The sequence below is a fragment of the Mustela erminea genome, chromosome 5 (assembly GCF_009829155.1).
Source record: "Mustela erminea isolate mMusErm1 chromosome 5, mMusErm1.Pri, whole genome shotgun sequence".
Lineage (NCBI taxonomy): Eukaryota > Metazoa > Chordata > Mammalia > Carnivora > Mustelidae > Mustela > Mustela erminea.
The window spans coordinates 54,913,864-54,936,150 of record NC_045618.1 but is presented as its reverse complement, the minus strand read 5'-3'; the positions used below and the strand labels follow the sequence as shown (position 1 = coordinate 54,936,150).

At 45.4% G+C, this 22,287-nt stretch overlaps 1 protein-coding gene across 1 annotated transcript in view; it reads left to right on the top strand.

Annotated features, from left to right (window-relative positions):
• RYR3 (ryanodine receptor 3) overlaps positions 1-22,287 on the top strand; it is a 511,070-nt gene that overhangs the window by 407,770 nt on the left and 81,013 nt on the right. The window contains exons 52-64 of the mRNA XM_032343182.1: positions 1,079-1,242; positions 3,481-3,559; positions 7,276-7,365; positions 8,342-8,488; positions 8,675-8,737; positions 9,858-9,933; positions 10,060-10,183; positions 12,866-12,981; positions 13,538-13,605; positions 14,559-14,680; positions 18,182-18,231; positions 18,634-18,694; positions 20,730-20,968. Coding sequence (XP_032199073.1) covers positions 1,079-1,242; positions 3,481-3,559; positions 7,276-7,365; positions 8,342-8,488; positions 8,675-8,737; positions 9,858-9,933; positions 10,060-10,183; positions 12,866-12,981; positions 13,538-13,605; positions 14,559-14,680; positions 18,182-18,231; positions 18,634-18,694; positions 20,730-20,968 — 1,399 coding nt within the window. The remainder of the gene's footprint in view (positions 1-1,078; positions 1,243-3,480; positions 3,560-7,275; positions 7,366-8,341; positions 8,489-8,674; positions 8,738-9,857; positions 9,934-10,059; positions 10,184-12,865; positions 12,982-13,537; positions 13,606-14,558; positions 14,681-18,181; positions 18,232-18,633; positions 18,695-20,729; positions 20,969-22,287) is intronic.

The window sequence follows — 22,287 nt, the reverse complement described above, 5'->3', positions numbered from 1 at the left end:
AACAGGAACTCTGCTAATCGTCATTTCACAGGTGAGGAAAAGTCTCAGAACAGTTGATGTTGCCAGACTCACAAGGCTGATACATGGGAGAAGGACTCCCAGAGTAAATTAGAAAAATATGTCCTAGGTTCAGTCTTGACTTACATGCCGCCCCACTCCTCTCCTTCTTACTTTGTGTGGCCCCTGTTAGCCAGCCTCTACCAAGTTCAGGTATAGAGGAGAAACCCTAACAAGTGCTGCGAGGTTGAGACATGGGATTTTTCAGAAGACCGCATGCCATTCTGGGGAAGGTTCTTCAAAGCTACTCGTTTGAGGGGGAAGTTGAGTGAAAATGGCAGGCCTCTGAATCCCAAGCCTCTGCAGAGTCTGAGCGAAGTAAGTTCAGACTCTCACACTTGCCTCCACTCCCCTTAACCCAGGTTATTTAGATTTCTGAGGTCATTGACTTTAAAGGTGGAAAGGAGTCGGTCTGGTCTTCTCACCGAAGTCTGGAGCACGTGTATAGCTGCAGTTGCTGTTCGCCTGCACTTAAACTTTCTTCATTCCAGTGTTCCTTTGGTCTAGTATGAGTAGATCAGAAGCTGCTCCTCACCCCATGTTATTTGAAATTTCTTCTGGGCCCCATTCAAGAGAGAGTGAATGCGATACTGAGCTTCTGCTGGTGATACCAACGTAAGACCCATATCAGCTCGTGAGGGGACTTGCAGAGGTGCTTCTGCCCAATCCAGTCACAGGTTGGGTCAGTTTATATAACCATCTATAGCAGACAACTTTATAGACCACTCCAACCCTTAGATACACTTGAAATTAACTATTTGGGAGATAACAATTTAAACATCAATTTAAGGTTTTTCAGCTTAAAGCAATGATGACTTGAGGGCTTTGCAGGTCGTCGTTTCATCCTGCAAGGATCACTCAGTTTCCCCCAGAAAGTATCCAAGGATTTACACATTCCCCATTTTGGTTAACTGGGCAAGTGCAAGCGTGTTAATTTTTTTCAGCTGATTGTTGAATGGTTCTGCGTGGGTAGCTCTGGTTCTCATCTCTGTACTAACATGGCCTTTGTCTTTCTTCACAGAAGTATGACCCAGACCTTTTCCGAATGGCCCTTCCTTGTCTCAGTGCTATAGCGGGGGCCCTGCCACCAGATTATTTAGACACCAGAATCTCAGCCACGTTGGAGAAGCAGATTTCAGTGGATGCGGATGGCAACTTTGACCCCAAACCCATCAACACCATGAAGTGAGTCCAGAATCCTCTCTTAGCTGGTCCTTTATCTTGTGCAGTGGCCAGTGTTTCTCTTTCAGAAGGTGGCAAGAAATGTAAACTTTCCTTCCTTCCCTCCAGCCAACACTGCTGATCATTTCCCTTAACACCACAAGTCACATCACACACTGGATTTTGTCCTCAACTCCTGAAGGTCTCATCCATCCATATCTGATTATATACTGTATTATTATGTTCTGGGCTTTCTTTTGGGGGGTGGTTTATTTATTACAAGAGATGAATGTTCTCCACAAGTAAATGTCGCCTGAGGCATTGCAAGACTTGCCCTGACAAATGATGCAATTAATTTATTAATGAGTTTTTTGACAAAATCTTCATTCTTTGTGAATTAGACCTCTATTGTTCTAATAGCATCGTACATCAAAACAACTCTATAAATAACACTCAGCTGAATTCCAGTAAGACCTCGGGGTATGAGTACAGAACAACATGGGGTCCTTATTTGAAAGACTGGACCCACTCTTTGCCATGCTGGAATTTTGCTGGAATTTTGGAATAACCTTATAATAATGTCTTTTCCTCCCTCCTTCTGGTTCTCCAGCATTCCTCCCTGGTAATGGCTAGGCCACAAATAAAATATTGGGCAACATAGACTCAATTTTGTCTTGTTACAGTTTTTTCCTGGTTATGACGATGTATTGCAGGTCATGCAGTCTTCATCTCTATTTTTTTTTTTTTTTAAGATTTTATTTATTTGAGAGAGAGAGAATGAGAGATCACAAGAGCAGGGAGAGTCAGAAGGAGAAGGAGACTTCCCACTGAGCAGGGAGCCCAATGTGGGACTCGATTCCGGGACTCCAGGATCATGACCTGAGCCGAAGGCAGTCACTTAACCAACTAAGCCACGCAGGCGCCCTCTAGTGCATTTTAAATGAAGAACTCTAAAAATGCTTTAGGTAGAGCAGGGAAAGCAAGACCTGCTGTATGAGCCCCTAGGACTTGTGTTTTGTGGCAACAGTTCTCATATGACAGGCATCATAGGAGCCATTCTTAGAGACTATCACCTTTGATAATGTATAAAATTCATCTTTGGGAAAATTAAGTCCACATTCCATCAGCTGGAACCTTGAGCTGAGGGGATGGAGGGAAACAGAATTGAACCTACCATAAAGAAGAGGTGAGGGGCATGGCAAATCACCAGGCTAGGGCCCAAGAGAAGGCAGACGTTGACTTTGGAGAACTTCACCTTGTGCAAATGTAAATGTGCTGAAGGATGACAGATGGTATTAGTAACCTGGATGCCTTCATAAACACTAGAGTAGCTGTTTGCTAATGATGTTCATGGTTCCACGTTATTTTGAGAGTTCCGATTTCTTCACATATACCTCTGGCACCAGTATGGTTCTTTGAGTAATATGAGTGACCAGAGCTATAAGTTAAGCAGAGAATCACCTTATTGCAAGGATTCAGTGACTTAGTATCAAAACCTAACGAAGAGCTGACTAACCAGGCCTCAGGAAGGACAGGAAACAAGGCAGAGTGACCAAATGAAGAACCTTCCAGTAGGATCTCCATTGGATGAATCAGCTGGAAGAGTTTGCTGCCTTAGTCTCAGACATCTCAAGATTCAGATTCCGATGCCAGGGACAGTGAGTCTGATTGGCCTAGTCGTATGCCCATTCTTGGTGACTATTCATGTAAGACTCTGTGCAATGTAAGACTTGTTTCTCAAAGGAACAGATGTCTGCCCTCCGAACCACATTCTAATATTTAAACATGAGTCATTGCATCCAAAAATGTTGACGACCGCCACTATTTTGTAATATCTGCTCTTCTACCTATGCCTTTCTGGCATTCCCAGATTGGAGTGATGGGGTGAAAGGCAGGGTCTTTGGATAAAGGGATTCTCCCTGTCTCACCTGAACTGGTGTGGCCCAGGAGCCAGGATGGGTCTCTGGAAGCCAAGGGCACGTGGAGCAGCTGGAAGGAGGTAACCTGTGCAGCCGAGCTCCTGCAGGGACGTCCTCTGATGAGATAGGGTGTGTATGTATGTGGCCCAGCGTGGACATGCCATCCTTCCACACAGAAGTTCGCTGTTGGGAACCCAACTTCGGCTTTGGGGCAGCAATCCAGCCTCTGACCGGGGATTGCTGGTGCTGGCTGTCTTCACCATACATCCAGCTCAATTGCTTGGGGAGGTCGTAACGCGGTGGTTTTTTTTGTTTTTTTTTTGTTTTTTTCCTCATTTCACAGTTTCTCCTTGCCTGAAAAATGGGAATACATCGTCACCAAGTATGCGGAGCATTCACATGATAAATGGGCCTGTGACAAGGTAGGGATTATCATCCAACTGACAATTGTCGGGGGGCGGGGGTGTGGGAACAGCCCAACAACATTAAAGGGTCCAATTCTGGAAATCTGCCTGATTTGTCTCAGTGATGGACTGGCTGTGCCAAGAGCATTCATTATTACTGAGCAGCAATTTCCCAGGGTTGGTGGAGGTTAGAGAAATAGGCAGCAGCAAGGGCTAGTATTGCTTTTTGTACTTCTTAAGAAAATGATTGATTCCGGGAGCGTTAACTCCTTTCTAAACATTGCATTTTCTGGGGTTTGCTCCAAGCACATGCTTGCGTGGTTTTGACGTCAACGCGTAATGCAGGGCAGGAAGCTTTCATTATTTTTTTTCTTGGAATGTACCCTTGGAAAAGCGGAAATAAAACTGAAGCCTTGCCCTCGCGTTTTGCCAGCAGACTGAATTTTATTCTAGGGATGACACACTATCTTCCCATGGCGGGCATCGGTAGAATTTCTAGACACTCCCTTATTAATCAGCTTGTCCATCTGGTGTTTAAAATTCCTCACCACATGAGGTCAGGCTGCTTAATGAGTTTAATTGCTCTGTCAGCCCTTTAATGCTGGCAGGCGAAGTGGGAGGCCTGTGCCAAAGCCATCCAGGATTCCTGTGAGCAGCCAGGGGAGAATTGGGGCCATTGCTCAGCTGCGGCTTCCGGTGCAGAACTAGGAAGCCAGGTCCTCTACGAAGCCACAGAAAACCACCTCAGAGCCATGTGCCCTGGAGCGGAGAAACCTTGATCCGCTGGCTCAGCCTCTGTATTGATCTGGGGTCTGCCTTTATTCTTTGATCAGTTTCTGTTTGGGACTGATGATAACAACAAGCCTTGTTAACTGTAGAATGAGCTCGTGCCTCATGATTCTAGAACAGGGCTTGGCACACTTCTTCTGTAAAGGGCCAGATAGTAAACATTTTAGGCTTTGTGGGCTGGGCGGTCTCTGATACAACCACCCATCTCTGCTGTTGCCACGCAACAGTAGTCGGAGGGGACACACAAGAGTGTGCTTGTGTCCCCAAAAAAACTAATTCTACAACAGTGCTTGGCTGAAAGGCAAGCCAGTTTGCTCTAGTTTGCTGACCCCTGCTCTCGAAGGATCAGTACGCCCATTTGGCCAGCCTAGGGATCAGGGGAAAGGGACACCTCCATGAATTGATAGCAACAGCCAGTCTCTCACTAAGCCATGTGGATTTTACCTCCTTAGTCCCTCTCACATTTGTGTAGGTCTCTATCTCTGCCATGGCTCTAGTCCAGGCTACAGTCATCCTTGGCCCAGATGCTAGTGATAACATCCTAACCAGTCTGCCCACGTGCATTTTGTCTGTTCTGTTCTTTACGCTGTTGGCAAGTACTAGTTTCAGTATGCAGATTGAGTCCTATTCTACCACTGTTTCCCAGCCCAGTCCTTCTCCTTGTTAAAATCCTTCAATAGCTTCAGACCATTTTTAATACAAAGGCCAAAATCTTAAACGTGGCTTGACAGCAGACACTATCTCATCTGGCCTCTGCTGCCATCTCCAGCCCCATCCCTCCCTCTGCCCTCTGCCCTCTGCCCTCTGCCCTCCGCCCTCCAGCCACATCCCCTTCTTTTAGTATCTCTGTCTATTCCTCTTTGTCTCCATCTCACACACACACACACACACACACACACACACACTCCCACACACTCCCCATGAGCCCCTTCTCACCCTGAACCAGGTCCCCATCTGCATCCACACATGCCAACGCCAGTCACCAGTTCATCCTTCAACTACCCATCTCAGTGTGAATTCCTAACATACCCCTTTCCCAGATTTCCCAGATGTAGGCCTTCTTAGCCTCCTACCCATTTCCTTCATAGTGTTTTTATAGCACTTTAATATATTTATAAGAATTACACAGTGATGCCAGTTATCAACTGTGCCTCTCCTGATGTGGTATGTGGTCAGTCTCTCTCCCTCTCCCACTAGACTGTAAGCTCCACATTTATAAGGGAACATGTTTGCTCACCATTGTCTAGTGGGCATTGACTATCTAGCAAAGGAAAGAGTATCCCCCCCCTTCCCGCAAGAGCCTCACAGTCTGGTGGAGTGAACAGATGAAGCCAGTCATCATACAGGTTGTTTAGCTCAGCAGTGGTCAGGAGCACCAGGTTAGAGCACATAACCTGTAAGAGGAGTCCCTAAGTCAATAGTAAGGGTCCGGGAATGCTTTCATGGGTTGGTGACATCTGTACTGAATACGGAGGGATGGGTTGTTATCCAGGCCCAGGGAAACAAATGTACTGCAGTCCGTGGGAGCAGCAGATGCAAGCAGAGACGAGAGAGAGAGAAAGAGGGAGAGAGAGAGAGAGAGAGAGATTGTGTGTGCCTGGTGGCCTTGGAGAAGCATAGTTCAATGTGGTGGGATCACAGAGTAGAGCAGAGGAAGAAGGGTGAGAAATGAGTCTAGAAAGTCAGCAAGATCTCATGATAGCTTTAGAAGCTGTGGAGTTTGGGTTTTACCATTATGACAGCTGGGAGTCAGAAAATCTTAACGCAGCAGAGTGCCCTGATCCGGGTGATTTTATGAATCTCACCTGAGTGTCGCATAGAAAATGGAGTCCACGGAGAGATGGCGAGACTGGAGGCAGGGAGACCGTGTGGAGGCTGTTACGGTAATCCAGGTGAGAGTTGATGGTGGCCAGAGCTGAAACACTGGCCCAGAAACTAGGGAGAGGCCGGCAAATGAACGGGTCTGGGAAGTTGAACACATGTGAGAGGGTGCAGAGAAGGGGGCATCAAGGAAGATTGCCACATGTCTGGCTTGGAAAGTGAGCGTACGCTGGTGCCATTTTCCGAAATGCAGGGAGACTAAGATGGGGCCCCCCAAGAAGAGTGAAATGCCAGGTTCTGCTTCAGGCATGTGAGGAGGTAGCTGTGGCATCCAGGCCGAGCTTAAATAAGTTTGGAAATTAGGGAAGACATCTGGGCTGGAATACTGATTTGAAATTAGTCCACCTGTGGACCATGGGCCTGGATTTCATCTACCAGGGAGAATGTGCTCTGGAGAAGGAACAGAAGCTTGAGAAAGAGACACGTTAATAAGCGTGTAGAGGCGGAGATTGAGAAAAACCAGCCAGGAGGCTTTGGGCTGTGAGGTTATGGCCAGTGGGGGCTCTAACTTACCTCTGTATCCACAGTGCCCGGGACAGAGTCTGGCACCTACTATAGCAGGCATTCCACTGATGTTTGTTGAATGAATTTTGAAACTCTTAAACTTCCATGACTCCAAGGGACATGCATTGCTACAGTTCTGCTCTAGGGTGGGCGGGCACACAGTGCTAATCAAGTCGGCCCCCTCCAGGCAGTGGGCAACAGGACCAGTCCCCTTTGGCCTTTGGCCTTGACTTCCATCCTTGCCTGTAATCATGACATGCTGGTGACCTGAGAAGCATTGTTCTCAGGTCTTTTGAAACCTCCTTCTGTCTGAAACACAAGCGAGTAAGCAGTGAGGACAGCCGCTGAAACAAGAAGAAATAAAGGAGCAGAGTTCACAATTTAGGGGGCAGAGAGCTTTATAGCCTGAAAGGATCAATTAGACACTTTGGGGGGGAATTTCCAAGCTCTTGTCACATCCCATTATTCCGTTTGTTCAGTGAAAATAGAAGCTGGGATTTGGGTCACACAGCAGGGCTCTTTGGATGCCAAGGATATTTGAACTGAGAACATTTCTACAGAGTCAGAATGGATGGAAATACGGAATTTCCCTGGACGAAAATGTGAAGACCCATCCACTGATCAGGCCTTTCAAGACATTAACGGAAAAGGTAAGAAACTGGATTCTGGTAACACTGAGTGGCCATGCTGATTTTCCTTCCTTGGGAATTCCTTCAGATGGTCAGAGGAGTTCTGGGCAAATTCACTCTCCAGTTGAAGTAAACTGCTCAGGAGCTCACCAGTGGGCAAGAGCCCACGACCAGTTTCCAAGAGCCCCACCTCATGTTCAGTTCTTTGGCTCTGAGCACCCATCAGATGGAGAAGCACTGTTCGGCACTTGGAGGATGAGCCAAAGCACATTCGTAGTTCATTTGCAACAGGACTAGGAAGGGCTTTTGTTTGACTGTCGATGTGAGGGACTTAGGGCTAGGAGAGCACTGAATTGCTGGAGGAAGTCCAGATAGAAATGACTCCCGGTCACGACAGACAAAGGGAGTAGAGAGAAGAGGCTATAGGGAAATATGGAGAGGTCTTTTGGGTTTTTTGTTGTTATTATTGAGAAATTTGGTTCAACACAACTCCAAATTCCAATCTAGGGATCAGTAAGAGTTCTTTGTAAGCCGTCAGCTTTGTGCCGTGTGTAAAGCATGACTTATGTATCATTGTATGGATACTGGCCATCTGCAAAACTGTGTATAGCTCAAGAGAATTCTAAATCTAAAAAATTCTACTTTCAAAGCTCACAGGAGAGCCTTGTGCTGATCACTTCCACAAGTCCCATCTTAAACAGCTACTAGAACCTGAGGGGTCACTCTCCTATTCTTGTTTCTCTTTCTCCACAAACTAGGTAATGTCTGGTACATTCCCTCTAAAGGCAGGAAGTATAGGATCTCATACTTGAAAACGTCAGAAAGACTGATGATGACGTGTTTCAGGGGAGATTCTGCGGAGGGCGTCTTGACCTAAGGACAGGAGGCTGGAGCCCACTGCACCCCCTTCTACCATGGGGGCCAACTTTGCAGGGAGTCAGGCCAGTCAGAGTGTAGGGGTGTGCCTCAAATCTCTTCTGCTCGGATTTTCTTCCAGGAGAAGGAAATTTACCGCTGGCCCGCCCGGGAGTCCCTGAAAACCATGCTGGCTGTGGGCTGGTCTGTGGAGAGGACCAAAGAGGGAGAGGCCGTGGTTCAACAGCGGGAAAACGAGAAACTTCGGAGCGTGTCTCAGGCCAGCCAGGTATGACCGCATGCCCGGGGCCAACAATGGGCCAGTCTTAGAACCCCCAGAGAACTGGTCCCAAGGACCACCAACGATGAACCCTGAGGGTCTTCTGGGAATACATCTTCAGCAGCTGAAGTCAGGATTCTGATAAGAATGAGGAAAACCATGGCCAACCCAGCAATTCTGTCTTTGCTTCTCTAGGGCAACAGCTACAGCCCTGCTCCCCTGGACCTCTCCAACGTGGTGCTCTCCAGGGAGCTTCAGGTCAGTGTTGGTTCCTGAAGGACAGCATATCTTGCTTTCCCAAATCCCTGGAGTGCAAGGGCATATTATCCTTCAAAGAGTTTTTTCAAGAAGGGGGTGAGCGGGGAAAGAATGCCTTGAACATAGCACCACTAAAGTATCAGCCTGGAAGGCAGCCACACTGGGCCAGAGCCATGGGGCAAGTCTCAGCAGAGTAAGGCAGTTCTCTAATAAGGCCAGGCTTTGCCCTTCTTCTAGGGACATCATAATAGGTAACGCCTCAGTAAAAGGAGGACACAGCAAATTACTGTATCAACACACAGAGCTAACAACTAGGAGAAAAATCTTATAAGGGCTGGGAGAAAAGCAGTGGAAAGGCCCATAGGTGGGGGCACTTTCCTTGTCCCAGCAGGTGCCACCAGCCATAGGGACACTTGTGTGTCCCATGATGGATTCACTCAGGGGCCCCTGGTGGTGCAGGATTTAGGGGCAGATAACCTAGAGGATGAAATTGAAAGTCCTGAGGTGCCTTTTCCCCCTACCCTCCCCTCCCAGGCACATTGGTTGCCAAAACAGGCTACAGCCTGGGCCAGTTACTCCTCAGCCCATCAGACCAAGCCTTTGGACCTTAGAGAAAGTTTTCTTTCCAACATACTCCCTTCATCCCAGGTCACTGTAAAGTTGAGTTCTCTTTGAGAAATCTTTGCAGCCATTTTTCTCCAAGATGTGATTTTTAGTCTGCTCAGCTCAAGGCTTTTGGGGATTCTAGACTGTAGCTTGACTCCTGCTAGCATCTCGCTGTCTCAGGTCAAGAATAAAGTCCTGAACTCCTGTGGCAAAGGAAGTGCTGCCAGAATGCAGTTTTAGACGGAAATGTGTGTTTCTCAGAAGTCCATCAAACTGCCAGGCTAATAACTTACCAGGGAAGGACAGAATTAGGAACTGTTTTCTGTGTGTATGGAAAAATATGAAACTAATGAGATGTATAAGCAGACTAATTAATGATGGGAGACACTCAGCAGTGTGCTGTGAGCATTTGGTGGTGCTTCGTTCCCAAGGCTGCTTGAAACAGGCTGGCCAATAGGAACACACTTTTCTTCCTTGCTGTCTCTCTGACCGTCATCTCCTTCGTGGGACACAGGGAATGGTGGAGGTCGTGGCTGAAAACTATCACAACATCTGGGCCAAGAAGAAGAAGCTGGAACTGGAAAGCAAAGGTGAGTCAAGTTCTCAAGTTCTCGGTGCCCCTGCAGGAGGTGAGCTGGGGACAGGTTTGTTTTCTGGGGAGGGGGATGCAAAGGAAGAGCCAAATGTGTTGTCCCCTCTCACTTTCCGGAGCTCAGGTGGTGGCAGTCACCCTCTGTTGGTACCATATGATACCCTGACAGCCAAGGAGAAGTTCAGGGACCGAGAGAAGGCACAGGACCTGTTTAAATTCCTCCAAGTGAACGGCATCGTGGTTTCTAGGTAAGTCCTCTTCTGGGTGATGTGAGCGAAGTGGGGGTGGGCTTGTGGGCGTGGTCTCTCCCTCTCTAGGTATTTACTCACCTGACGCAAAGCCCACGAGAGGAAGGGTAGCGATTAGTATTTTGAAATGAGAAAACTTTGATTTGGGAGCATGAAGCTGTCTTTTCTGGCCTAAGCAGGACCAGTCAATATCCATTTTTAAAAACTTGTTATAGCAAAGAAATCATGACAAATGATACATATACACCTTAAACATTTAATTTTAAATTGAAACCTAAAAATACACATTCATTCACAAATCTTGTGCTATAGGCCCTGAGACCTTCTCTTTGCTGTTTGATCGACTGTTGTTATAAGCTATATCCATAGCGCATCCTCGAAGCTCTGGGACTCGGGCTTTACAGAACAGTGAGGATTACAGCACATACACAACGATAGAAGTATAGTATTCTTCTAGGGTTTTTCTTTACTTTCTTTTTTTTTTTTTTTCAACTTCCTCCCCCGTCTTTTACAGTTATCTCCTCAGAGCTAATTCAGAAACCGTGTATTTGGAAGCAGTTTCCGGCCTTTGTAAAATATGCAACTTAGCTCTCACAGAACCAGTGGTCCTCTTCACACTCTTGTTGTTTTATACGCCATTTAATTACATAATAACAACAGTATACCTAACTGACATAAGCAGTGTTTGAATGAAGAGAACTGATTCTTTGGAAGGAGCAACTCCAGTCCATCAGGATTCCTGAGACCTTTTATCTCAGACTTAGGTCTGTCAGAATTATCTAGAGGACGGTTGTCAGTGAGTGTGGCCTTAGCTGATTAAGTCTTAAAGGTAGAATCTGTTTCCATGCTGGTCTGATGACGGTAGTGGGCTGTGCTCCATGGGTCATGCTTGCTGAGTCCCTTGAAGGGTGAAACACAAGCCAGTGTTCCTATTCTGATAGAGCCATTCCCCCTAAAAAAATATTTGCTGAGACAGCTGCTGTTTCTTCTTTCAGTGTCCTACAGAATTTTGTCACTGAATGGCAAAAAATAAATTAATTAAAAAATAAATAAAAATCTATTTATCTATTGTAGCCCATATGAAAAAATAACAAAACTTATTTGCCATATTGTCAAGCAGGAAAGGTCAGACAGCAGGAGACTGCCTCTGGGGAAGCATTTGAGAAATACTCCCTTGGTCATTTTAATCCTGGTCTTAACACCCAGGGGAATGTGTACTGTGATATGCTGATAAATAACTTGCTCACAGAAATGAAAAATTCCTCTTTCCCACAACTAAAAAAGAACTCAAGGAGATGAGAGGGAAAGGGAAAAGATCATTGAATTCAGCAAACATATCCTAGTAGCTATAATTACCGTGTGCCAGACCCCACGGAGGGCGCTTGGGTGTGCAGACGAGGAAGCGAGAGCCCATCAGGGAGGAGAACTCATTTCCCACCACCCACCTCTTGACCTGCTCCATCCTCAGCTTCCCCGTCTCTCCATGGCAGCCCATTCTTCCTGGTGCTCAAGCCAAAACCTTTGCTCTTTTCCCCTGACCCATATCCAATCCTTCAGGAAATCCTGATGGTTCTGCCTTTTTTTATTTTTTTATTTTTTTTAAGATTTTATTTATTTATTTGACAGAAATCACAAGTAGGCAGAGAGGCAGGCAGAGAGAGAGGAGGAAGCAGGCCCCCTGCTGGGCAGAGAGCCTGATGCGATGCAGGGCTCCATCCCAGGATCCTGAGATCATGACCTGAGCTGAAGGCAGAGGCTTTACCCCATTGAGCCACCCAGGCACCCGGTTCTACCTTTAAAAGATATCCAGAATCTAGCCCTTTTACACCCTTTCCATGCCGTCATCATCTTTCCTGAAAGAGCCTCTACCACGGGCCCCCTACTTAAACACTTATCCCCCACAGTCAGTTTTAAACCTAGCAACTAAAGTAATCCTTTTATAATGTAAGTCGTTCCCCTGGTCAGAACTTTCCATAGCTTCCCATTTCAGAGCCAAAGCCAAATTCTGAGGATGGCCCATAGGCCCCTAATGATGTACTAACCACCTCATGCTTCTCACTTCCCCTCCATCCACACTAGCATATCCCTTCAGCTCAGCATGCATGCTTCTGCCTCAGGATCTTTGCACCACCGCTCCATATGCCTGGAAAGTTCTTTCCCCAGATGTCCAGATGGCTCACCTCTTCACCTTCTCCAAACCTTTACTGCAGTGTCCTCTCTCCATGAAACCAGCACTGACTGCCTTCCCCGTTCATCCTCTCTTGGGCCTTTTCGTACTGCTTGATTTTTCTTTTTTTCATAATGCTAATTAGCTTCTCGCATCCCACACGATTTATACTTCGGTTTATGTAGTATGTGTGTCTATTTACAACAGGCGTATAGGTTCCACAGAGGCAGGGACTTTGTTTTCTTCTCTGATTGATCCCCTGCTCGATATTTGCTGAATGAATGATAAAGATATTTTGAAAAATCTTTTCAGATCTTATTTTAGCGCAGGTGTTGAATGCTCCCAGAGGCAGGTTCCAAGTGCAAGGGGTTATCAGTGAGACGACTAATCAGGTCACTAAACCAGAATAGCCATTAACGTTTGGAAAGTAAAGAAAACACAGATAAGATTGCTGATGCTCCAAAGTCACATAGTCATCTCTGTTACTTCCTGGGGTTTACCCATTTCCAACCTAGAGGTGTGAAGGATATGGAGCTGGATGCCTCCTCCATGGAAAAGAGGTTTGCCTATAAATTTTTGAAGAAGATCCTGAAATATGTTGATTCCGCCCAAGAGTTTATTGCCCATTTGGGTAAGTATCATTGTGACATACCCCCCCAAATGTGTGCTTCCCTTAATATTTTGTACTCTCAAAAACAATGTGGTATTCCTTTACCAAGGGATGATGCTTTCCTACTATAGCTGTTCGTGATTCATTTAGACGTCGTATGGTTTTGAGGGGGGAAATGATGGCTGAGAATTTGTCCCCCTCTTTAAAAAAAAAAAAATCTGATTCATCCTTGGTTTCAGGGTTTGATTGAGCCATTTGTCATTTTCATATAACCCATCCTATTGTAACTCTTCCATTGTTTTGCTTTGTGACTGTGGGCATATGACTCAACCTCTCTGAAGCTGCTTTCTCATCACTAAAGTGGAGGAAAGGGTAGGGAAACAGCTGAGAGAATTGACATGAGACACAACTCACCAGCACAGTTGGAAAGTCCTTTGTAAAACAGAAGATACTCTGTGAAATCAAATGGCCCTTCCATGGCCCTCAGAAAAGCCGCTCTGTTTCTAAAATGCTATGACTGTTTTGGGTTTTGTTTCCTTTAACTGTGGCCAACTTTGTGTTACCTTTGTCTTTGTAGAAGCCATTGTCAGCAGTGGAAAAACAGAAAAGTCTCCCCATGACCAGGAGATCAAATTCTTTGCCAAAGTAAGTGATTCCTTACATTTAACCAAACTACTTTCTTCTTAGAATCTGTACAATTTAGGGTGCAAGTTAAGTTCGTCTCACAAAGATACCTGAAACTCCAGTGGCTTCGATGAGATGGGCTTGTGTTTCTCTGTTGTGGAACAGTCCACAGGCAGGTGGGTGGTCTGAGGAGGCAGGCAGCCCATTCTGCTCCACACCATCATCCCAGGGACCCAGAAACTTCTTCTTCCAGTGCTCCACCATCTCCTAAGCTGTGCTGTCTGTCAGTGTGGTCCAGACGGGCTCACCTGTACCACATCTGTGGGAAAGAGGAAAAGGAGAGAGGAAGACAAGCTGCTTCTCGCTTGAAGTTCTTTCCCAGTGGCTAAAACTCTGTCATTTTTAGATCTACCTAGCTGCCAGGGAGTCTGGGTAATGCATTCTCTGGCTGGGTGACCCCATGCCCAGGTAAAACATGGGGGTTTCTGTTGCTAAGAGAAAAGGGAAGAATGATTTTGGGTATCAGTGAGCAGTCTTTGCTATAGAACCCTACTCAGAGGACTGAATGCATGCGAGGCCTTGGGGTAACTGCCTGAGAAGCAAAGACAAAAGGCTCAAGGTTGGTAGTACAAGGCCAGGCCCCAAGTGATCCTATGGGAAGCTGTGCCCAAGAAGGCATGACTAAACACAGACGTACCCCTGGATTCTCCTGAAAATTCTGACTCAGCCGTATGCATATTTCTTGCGACCCTTCATCAGTAGCCATCTCCATTCCCATATTCCTAGGGCCTCTGGTTTGAGGTGTGTATGAGAGGAAAATGTGTTGGAAACTTCCATGCACCAGGTAGAGTTTCCTAGAAATTCCAGGACCTATGTTCAGAGGCTCTTTGCTCACAAGAAATGAACTTTTCAAAGGAACCAAAGGAGGGGCTTTGGTTAGCTTCCTAGAAATTAATTTATGGTGGATTTTCCAGGTTCTCCTCCCACTGGTTGACCAGTACTTCACCAATCACCACCTCTACTTCCTCTCATCCCCTCTGAAGCCCCTTAGCAGCAGCGGCTATGCCTCTCATAAGGAGAAAGAAATGGTGGCCAGGTGAGTCTACAAAAGAGAAAGTCATGGTGACAATGTGCGTTGTATAAAACCCCAGATTCCTGGAGACTGAATGGTGACTCTTTCAGAGAAATGAACTGTGGCCCAATGATTGGTAGCCCAGAGGTTTTGGTTATGTTGGTTTTGAAAGTAATTATATTCATATTTATCTGTGAATTATTTTGGCAACCAAGAGAAGTGTGCTGTTTGGAGGTATCAGTAGGGCTTGGGAAAAATTTATATACTCAGATCAACTTTTATCCTGAAATAACATTTAGAAAAAATGCAAAGTCAATCCTGAAGCTTGAACAAGCAAACACACAACATTGAGAAGAAACAGATTAATGCTGTTTTCAATCGTATTCTTATCAGGCTTTTTCAGTTTAAATTTGTTTTAAAGAACTCAATCTTAAAAGTCCTATTGTGGATGATCCGATATTTGAAATCCAGAGCAACACAATTCAATTTAAATTCCTAATAGGAAAAGAAAAATGTTCCTCAGGAACACCAGCCTCTGTTCTCATTACACTAGACATAACATGTCAATACTTCAAGACAGAGGAGGGCAAAGAGGTTGCTTTCTGATCAGACTAAAAGATGGGTTCCACCATGCCTCTGGTCTTCTCCGGATTGGATTGAGAATGACAGGGAATGAGGTAGATGTCTAAATGGCAAAGAGTAAAGAATTATGATGGAAGCAGTTAAGTCTTTCCCTATAGCCATTGATGGTGGACAGTATACAAGATAATTTATAAAGGCCCACCCATTAAATGCCACCATCCTTGTGATGATAGTTAGTCTCAGGATTTAGCTAACATTTATTAAGCGCAAAGCTAACAGTGAGCTGTTTTCATCCCTACACCAGTGGGCAGTAACTCTTGCACATCATTGTGAAACATCACCATGCTCGAAGAAACACCTGTATATTCTCTCCATTTTGCAGATGAGGACACCGAGGTTTGGTCAGGTGCATGTTGGTGCCCAAAGTGACCCGGTAGTAGTAAGTTAGGGCAAGAATGAAAGTCCTCTCTATCCATGTGGAATTCCATTTGTTCTGCAGTCATTACCTCTTCTCATTTACCAAGGAAGGAGGAGCCCATGCTATCAAAATGAGATACACTTAACACCCGTTGCTGACCAAAGATTGCCTAAATATTTTCAGGACGCACTGGTGTATTTTGTAAGAAGTTCAGGAAATGAGAGGCAAAGTGAGATATTCAGATAATCCAACAGAGGGCAGGTGTGTCTGTCTTCCTCATCTATTTTTGTGAGATTGTTAATTCATGGAAATGTAACATTTGTTCAGCCAGTCACCATTTGTCACGGCTGGAAGGCAACCTGCATCTGATCAGCCTTGCAAATAGCTTCCAGAACCATCGGTGTGCTTGCTGCCCTCCCACAGAAGCAGTAGCGTCTGCACCGAATGTGTTCACACCTCCAGACCCCTCTTGTCCACGCCCTTCTCCACCACTGCACCTCTTCTGATTTGCTGCCATTCACCAGGGCTACCATACTCTCTGCCCTGTGGTCCCTTTGATTTGTCACTTGCAAATTCTGAGATGGAGAGGCACCGGGGAACTCTGTAACACTGGGCTAAGAACAGTGCATTTATTTGCTCCTTGGGGGGCCAGGAAGGGGCCTTTGAAAACCTCAGGTCCTGGCTTTGGCATGCCTGGGCAAGCCCTGCTGACAGCAAGCAGAACCCTGTTAATATTAGGATCAAACAACTCCACCATCTGCTTTGGTTAGAAAAATGTTACTTTGTATTTATACAGAGCATGTGTCTGCTTTGAAGCATTTCACCAGAAATAACAGCATTGATCAGCCCCTAATTCTAAAAACTAAGAGGATCTTGTGATTACTCTCTACTTAGAGATGAGAAAACCAAGGCCCAGAGTGGTTATGCAGCTTCACCAGGACAGCCCAGCTAGTCACGGCAGAGCTGTGGGTCTCCTGTTCCTCCAGGCTCTCCCTCCTCCCGCAAGTCCATGATTTTACTTTTTTTTAATCAAATACATAGCTCTTTTAAAAGGGGACACAAAGGGAAGAGCAAAAAAGCAGTCCCTATTTAATTTCACACTAGCAGGCTGTCAAGTTTCTGTTAACTAACTCTGAGTTCTCTGAAGCTCTAGGCCAGGGTTTCCAGCTTATCTCACTGCAGAAATAAATGACTGCCCACAGGGACTTCAGCTGTGATTGTCTAGTAGACAGCTCAGTAAAATCAGGGCATTCACTAAAAAGCATTTAAAGGTGAGCAAGTTTAGGTTTTTTTTTTTTTTTTAAGTTTTTATTTAAATTCTAGCCCTTTAACAAAGTGTAGTGTATTATTAGCTTCAGGTGTACAGTAGAGTGATTCAACTCTTCAGTACATACAGGTGAGCGAGTTTTGCTCTCTGCCAACACTCAGGATGTATTTCTTCTCCGTCCGAGCTGTGCCTGAAAAGACTTCTGGCCCGTGTGGGTCAGGAAGCCCACAAGTTACGAATGAGAAGCTGGGAAGGACTTCCGTTTAGTCTCAGCTTGGGAAGCCCTTGGCCCGGAGCTGGTGTTTTTAGTCTCCCTTCCCCTCTGTGTTCCACCAGGAAGGACTGCTTGCTGAAGGCATCACAAAGTTCTTGCCTAACTGGGCCAGTGTCAGATAGGGTCAGACTTCTGAGCGTTCTCCTCCCCAGAGCCATTGGCAGTACAGGTCACATCATGGCTGTAGTGGGTAAGGGCCCATCAGTGGCGTGTTCAGAGGCATTTACAGAGCTCTTTCCTAACAGCACAAGACTCTCTACCAGACACCACGGAAAGCAGATGCTAAGGCACAGCTGGACCTCCAAAGGGTTCCATGATAGAAAAGATGGCTGAAAGCAGGGGTAGGGTCGAAAAGCACTAAATGCATAGCAGATAGGTTTCCCAGCTTCCAGGGAGGGGCACAGCTAGGACAGCCCTTCAATCGGACCCTTAGACTAATAGGAAAACAACAGAGAAAAACAATTTCCTAAAATGGTTTTGTCCAACACAGTGTCTCCCATCCCTGAACCGTTAATCTTTTGTTCCCACCAACTTGCCCACCTCCCAGCTAAATCTTCCCACCCCCAGCGAAGGCTGAAAAATGGTTTGCAGTCTGTTACAATGGTGGAAAAAGCACAATCCCTGTCGGAATCCTCATTTATTCCCGAATGTCAGGCAGACAAATATATCAGCACATAAGACTCTGTATGTGAGGATGGTTTGCGATAACCTGGTCACTGCTGAATCCTGCAGTTGTCGTGGAAGGATTATTTCCTGCAAGGTCGGGGCTGCCTCCAAGGTGACTTCATGATTCTCAAACAAGACGGCAGGGAGCACACATTTTCCTAGTGTGGTCTAGGGGAGCCTTGTAGGGGAACACAGTGCATGTGCCTAGAGATCCATTCTGTGCTCCTTGTTATAAAGCGTGGGGGCCTGGGGGCAGGTGGGTACAAACCAGTCCTCGGATTTCTGTGCTTTTCCCACTCGCCTTCTTTTCTGCTTCAGCCTCTTCTGCAAACTCGCTGCTCTTGTTCGACACAGGATTTCCCTCTTTGGTAAGTAAAGAGAAGTATTGCTGAAAGCCTCGCTCCTCCCTATAATTATCCGTAACTTGGCATTTTTGCCTTCATGACGGGTGCCTCTGGACAACCTGAGCCTTAGGACGAAGGTGTCACCTAAATTTGCCATAGAAAATTGGTCTGAAGTATGATAAATGACCTCTCTACCCCTTAACAGCTCAAATTTTCCACACCAGTGAATGTTTTAAGCTCTGCCTCTAACATCCATCAAACAGCAGACGTGTCAGGCCAGAGATAAATGCACTGTTCCCGCGCATAGGTCTGGCACTCTGTGTGTTGGTGGTTAATTACGTTGGTCTGCAGTTTGTGCATCTTAAGATCACATTTAAAAGACAGGCTGAGAGTTTGGGGAGTCACCGGTGATATTTTTGGTTCTAGGGAGCGATTCTACTACAATGGTGAGCTGTCTTCACATCTTAGCTCAGACACTTGACACAAGGTAAGTCTGCTCGGTGTTTTCCAGTAGTTTCTTAAGACTCCCTCTCTGACCCTCTCTTGGCTGAGAAGACACGTTGCTGCTCTGCAGGAGCTGGGGAGGGGAGGGCAGACAGGAAGGAGATGAATCTTCCCCTGACATTAGCACTCTTCATCTCTCTGCTCACGTGATGGAGAGCCACTGTCATGACATGTACTGCACACTAAAAGCTGAGCATTTGATCAATTCTTGTCTTCCCTTCCTGAGAAATTCATCTTTCAGAAGATAAAATATGTAATAGCATAAAGTGCCACTTTGTCCCTCATTCTCCACACAAAAAAGAAAGCGAGCTGCCTGATGGGTGGCGGGGCTGTAAGTATCCTGGGGCTGTAAGTATCCATAGTGCTCTGAATCCCATGCAGCCGAGGAGGGAGGGTAGCGATGTGTGATTAAAAGATCAGAGACAAAGATGGGTTTGAAGCCATGGCTTGAGGATCTTGCAGAAAAGATGGCTGAAAGGGAAGGAAGTCTTAACACATGTATGTGTAAGTTGTGATAATATAAACATAACTGATCTGGTGAGAGGAGGAAGAGAAGGAGTAACAAGGACAGACAGGGAGCTTTCTTGAACACACTCGTCAAGCAGAGCCCCTTGTCACAGTTGGGAGGAGGACACGCTTCCCAGAACTGTATACAGAAGAGAGAAACCAGCTGAAGGACTGGCCACAAGATGAAAATCTACTACAAACTACGAATGGTTACCAAAAACATGTTAAGGATAATTAAAGGGATTTGAGGGGCCTAAACCCATAAAACAAGAAACCAACATGGTGATATTAGGACAGCACAAATCCATACCATCAGGCCAAGGCACCCCAAGGGATTCAGATCCCTTGCAGCTGGGAAGAGGAATCTTTACTCCCAGGAGCATGTGGACGGTCTTGGGAGAGAATCCCCTGCCTTTTTTTCTTTTAAAAACACAGGTCAGCATGTTTGATAATCACTCCTGACAAAACCCAAGTCTAGAAAGTTACAAAGATAGCTCATGATTCCTTACAGATTATGAGCAAGCCTCACTGAGTTCATTTCTTTGTTTTTATTTTTCTGGTTGGTTGATTATCTTGAAAATGCTGTAGATACAAAGCATCTGTCCTTGAAGCAAGCCTGTCATAATCTTGTGAATAAGATGTCGAAATATGGAAAATAATAGTTGAGTTGTAAGCTTTGTTCCAATTGCAAGTTTTAAAAAATAGTTTTAAGGGGAGGCTAATCTCTATTCCTACAGGGCACATTTCTATAGTTTTTGTTTTTGATTTCCAGCAGTCTGATGAAGCTGTCTGGTTTTCCTGTTTTGTTTGTTTTGAAATTTTTATATTCTTTTTTTAATTAACATATAATGTATTATTTGTTTTAGGGGTACAGATCTGTGAATCATCAGTGTTACACAATTCACAGCACTCACCATAGCACATACCCTCCGCCCAAAAGCTCTCTGTTTTAAAGGGCGCTTTCTGTCCTGCTTACCTCCCCTTCTCCAAGCTAAGACATCCCTGCAAGCTAATGGATATCTAAACTTCACTTGACTTCTTTCTTCTCTCTAAGAGGTCCTGCATCATGGGAGAGCTAATATTTCCAGCTACTCCTTATAAAAGTAGCTTATCCCCTAATTAACTCTAAGAAAACCTCACCTCTCTTTCCTTTTAGTTAGATATTTATGGAATAATATAGCCAGCTGAGACACTATATTGATAAGGGATGACTAAAATCATTCATTCTAAACCCTCCCCTGTATTTCCCAATGAGTGGAGTGCTAATGCCATCCAACAGAGAACACCATCCTGTTGTCCGCCCCCCCGCCCCCCCGCCTTGGGATTGTGTGATCCAGGTGATTCCCTAGATGCTAACTGTTCTCTCCGCTTCTGACTCAGTGTTTTTAGTTGACTGGAGTGCTGAATGCCTGCCTGGATTAAACTGCAAGTCACCAGCTACAAGAAGGGGGTTTAGGCCAAAGGTTTAGATTATGATTATGCTTCTGGTCTTGAACATCATTTGCTTACAGGACTGTCATGAAGTCAGGCTCAGAGCTGGTCAAGGCCGGGTTACGAGCATTCTTTGAAAATGCTGCAGAAGACTTAGAGAAGACTTCGGAAAACCTGAAGCTGGGGAAGTTTACCCATTCCAGAACACAGATTAAAGGCGTGTCTCAGAATATTAACTATACCACGGTGGCTCTGCTCCCCATCCTGACGTCCATCTTTGAGCACGTTGCTCAGCATCAGTTCGGGGTGGATTTACTCTGTGAGTCCTATTACTGTCTACCATGGACTTCTGTGCACAGAGGGCCCCAGATCAGAAGCATGTGACTCATTCACTTGAGTTGACCTTGAAAATAGAACAGAGAGATAATTATTCCATACTTCTTAGGTTTAAAAATGAAGTAATAAATACTTAGAGGAGCAGAAATCCTCCAATTTGAGTATATAATATTTCATCTTTCCCCCACTATTATTCAGGACCAGAATTTTCCACCCACTGGCTTAGCTGTCAGCCATTGTGTTCCCACTTAATTTGAAAAGGTTATCTGAGTAATCCAGCAGGGGATATAGGTTCGCTCCCAGGGTTTTTCAGATACCACTTTCCCTGTTAAGAAGCCTAATTTATTCATTGGATACCAGGAGCAAATGAAAGCCACAAACCTTTCATTATCTGAGCCTTCAGAAGAAGACCGTAGTTAGTTGGTTTTATTTCACTTTCCATTTAGTACCACATACAGCCACTTAGTGCAGCTATTTTGCCACCGAGCTCAATTTCACACTTTAAATGTTGGCACATCATTTAATTCAGTTTAACCAACTGTTGATAGTTGATGCTGTGACTTCTATATCCCTGAACAACTGAAAATCAGTTATTTCCTTGGAGGTGGTCAAAGGGATGGGAGAACATCCGAACTCATTATTTCACATCATAGAAAGAATGCCCTTCCTTGTTGAAAACCTAAAAATTAAATTAGTTCTCCTTATGTTCAATTAGTCCCTGCCTTATTCTGAGTTCCAGACATGGAAGCGGCATGTAGCCGATGGATTCAACTCTGTAGATCCCCAAGTGGAACATCCCCTTCCCTCAGGAAACCTGACACAATCATGATATAATTTGTTTCTTGAAAAATATCCATCATAGAACTTGGGACAGGTGGACATGAGAAATTTTGGTCTGTCTCTAAAGAGGTAGGGACATTAAACATATCTTCCTAGGAAATTAACAAAAGACTCAGTCAAACCTCAGATTTCCTGCATTCTTCCTTTCAGAGAAAGGAAGTACTACTATGCCTAAAACTTAACCTTCATGGCTCCCTCTGTTGGGGGAAAAAAAAAATCCCATATGGATCTCCTTGGTCAGATGGTATCTTTTCCTGAAAAACGATGAGATTCACATCAAAAGCCGGCAAAGCAGCAGAGATATCTCAGTGGAGGGTGTTCTCCTGTCAGTGGGTTGTCCCCCAGTTCAGTAAGCAGCATCTGGGGAGAAGGGGACTGTATCACGAGGGGCCAATGCGGGGTGCATGCGCACACACTCTGTGTAGCTCCTGGGTGATGCCAGCGCTTGTTTTCTGTTGGCGG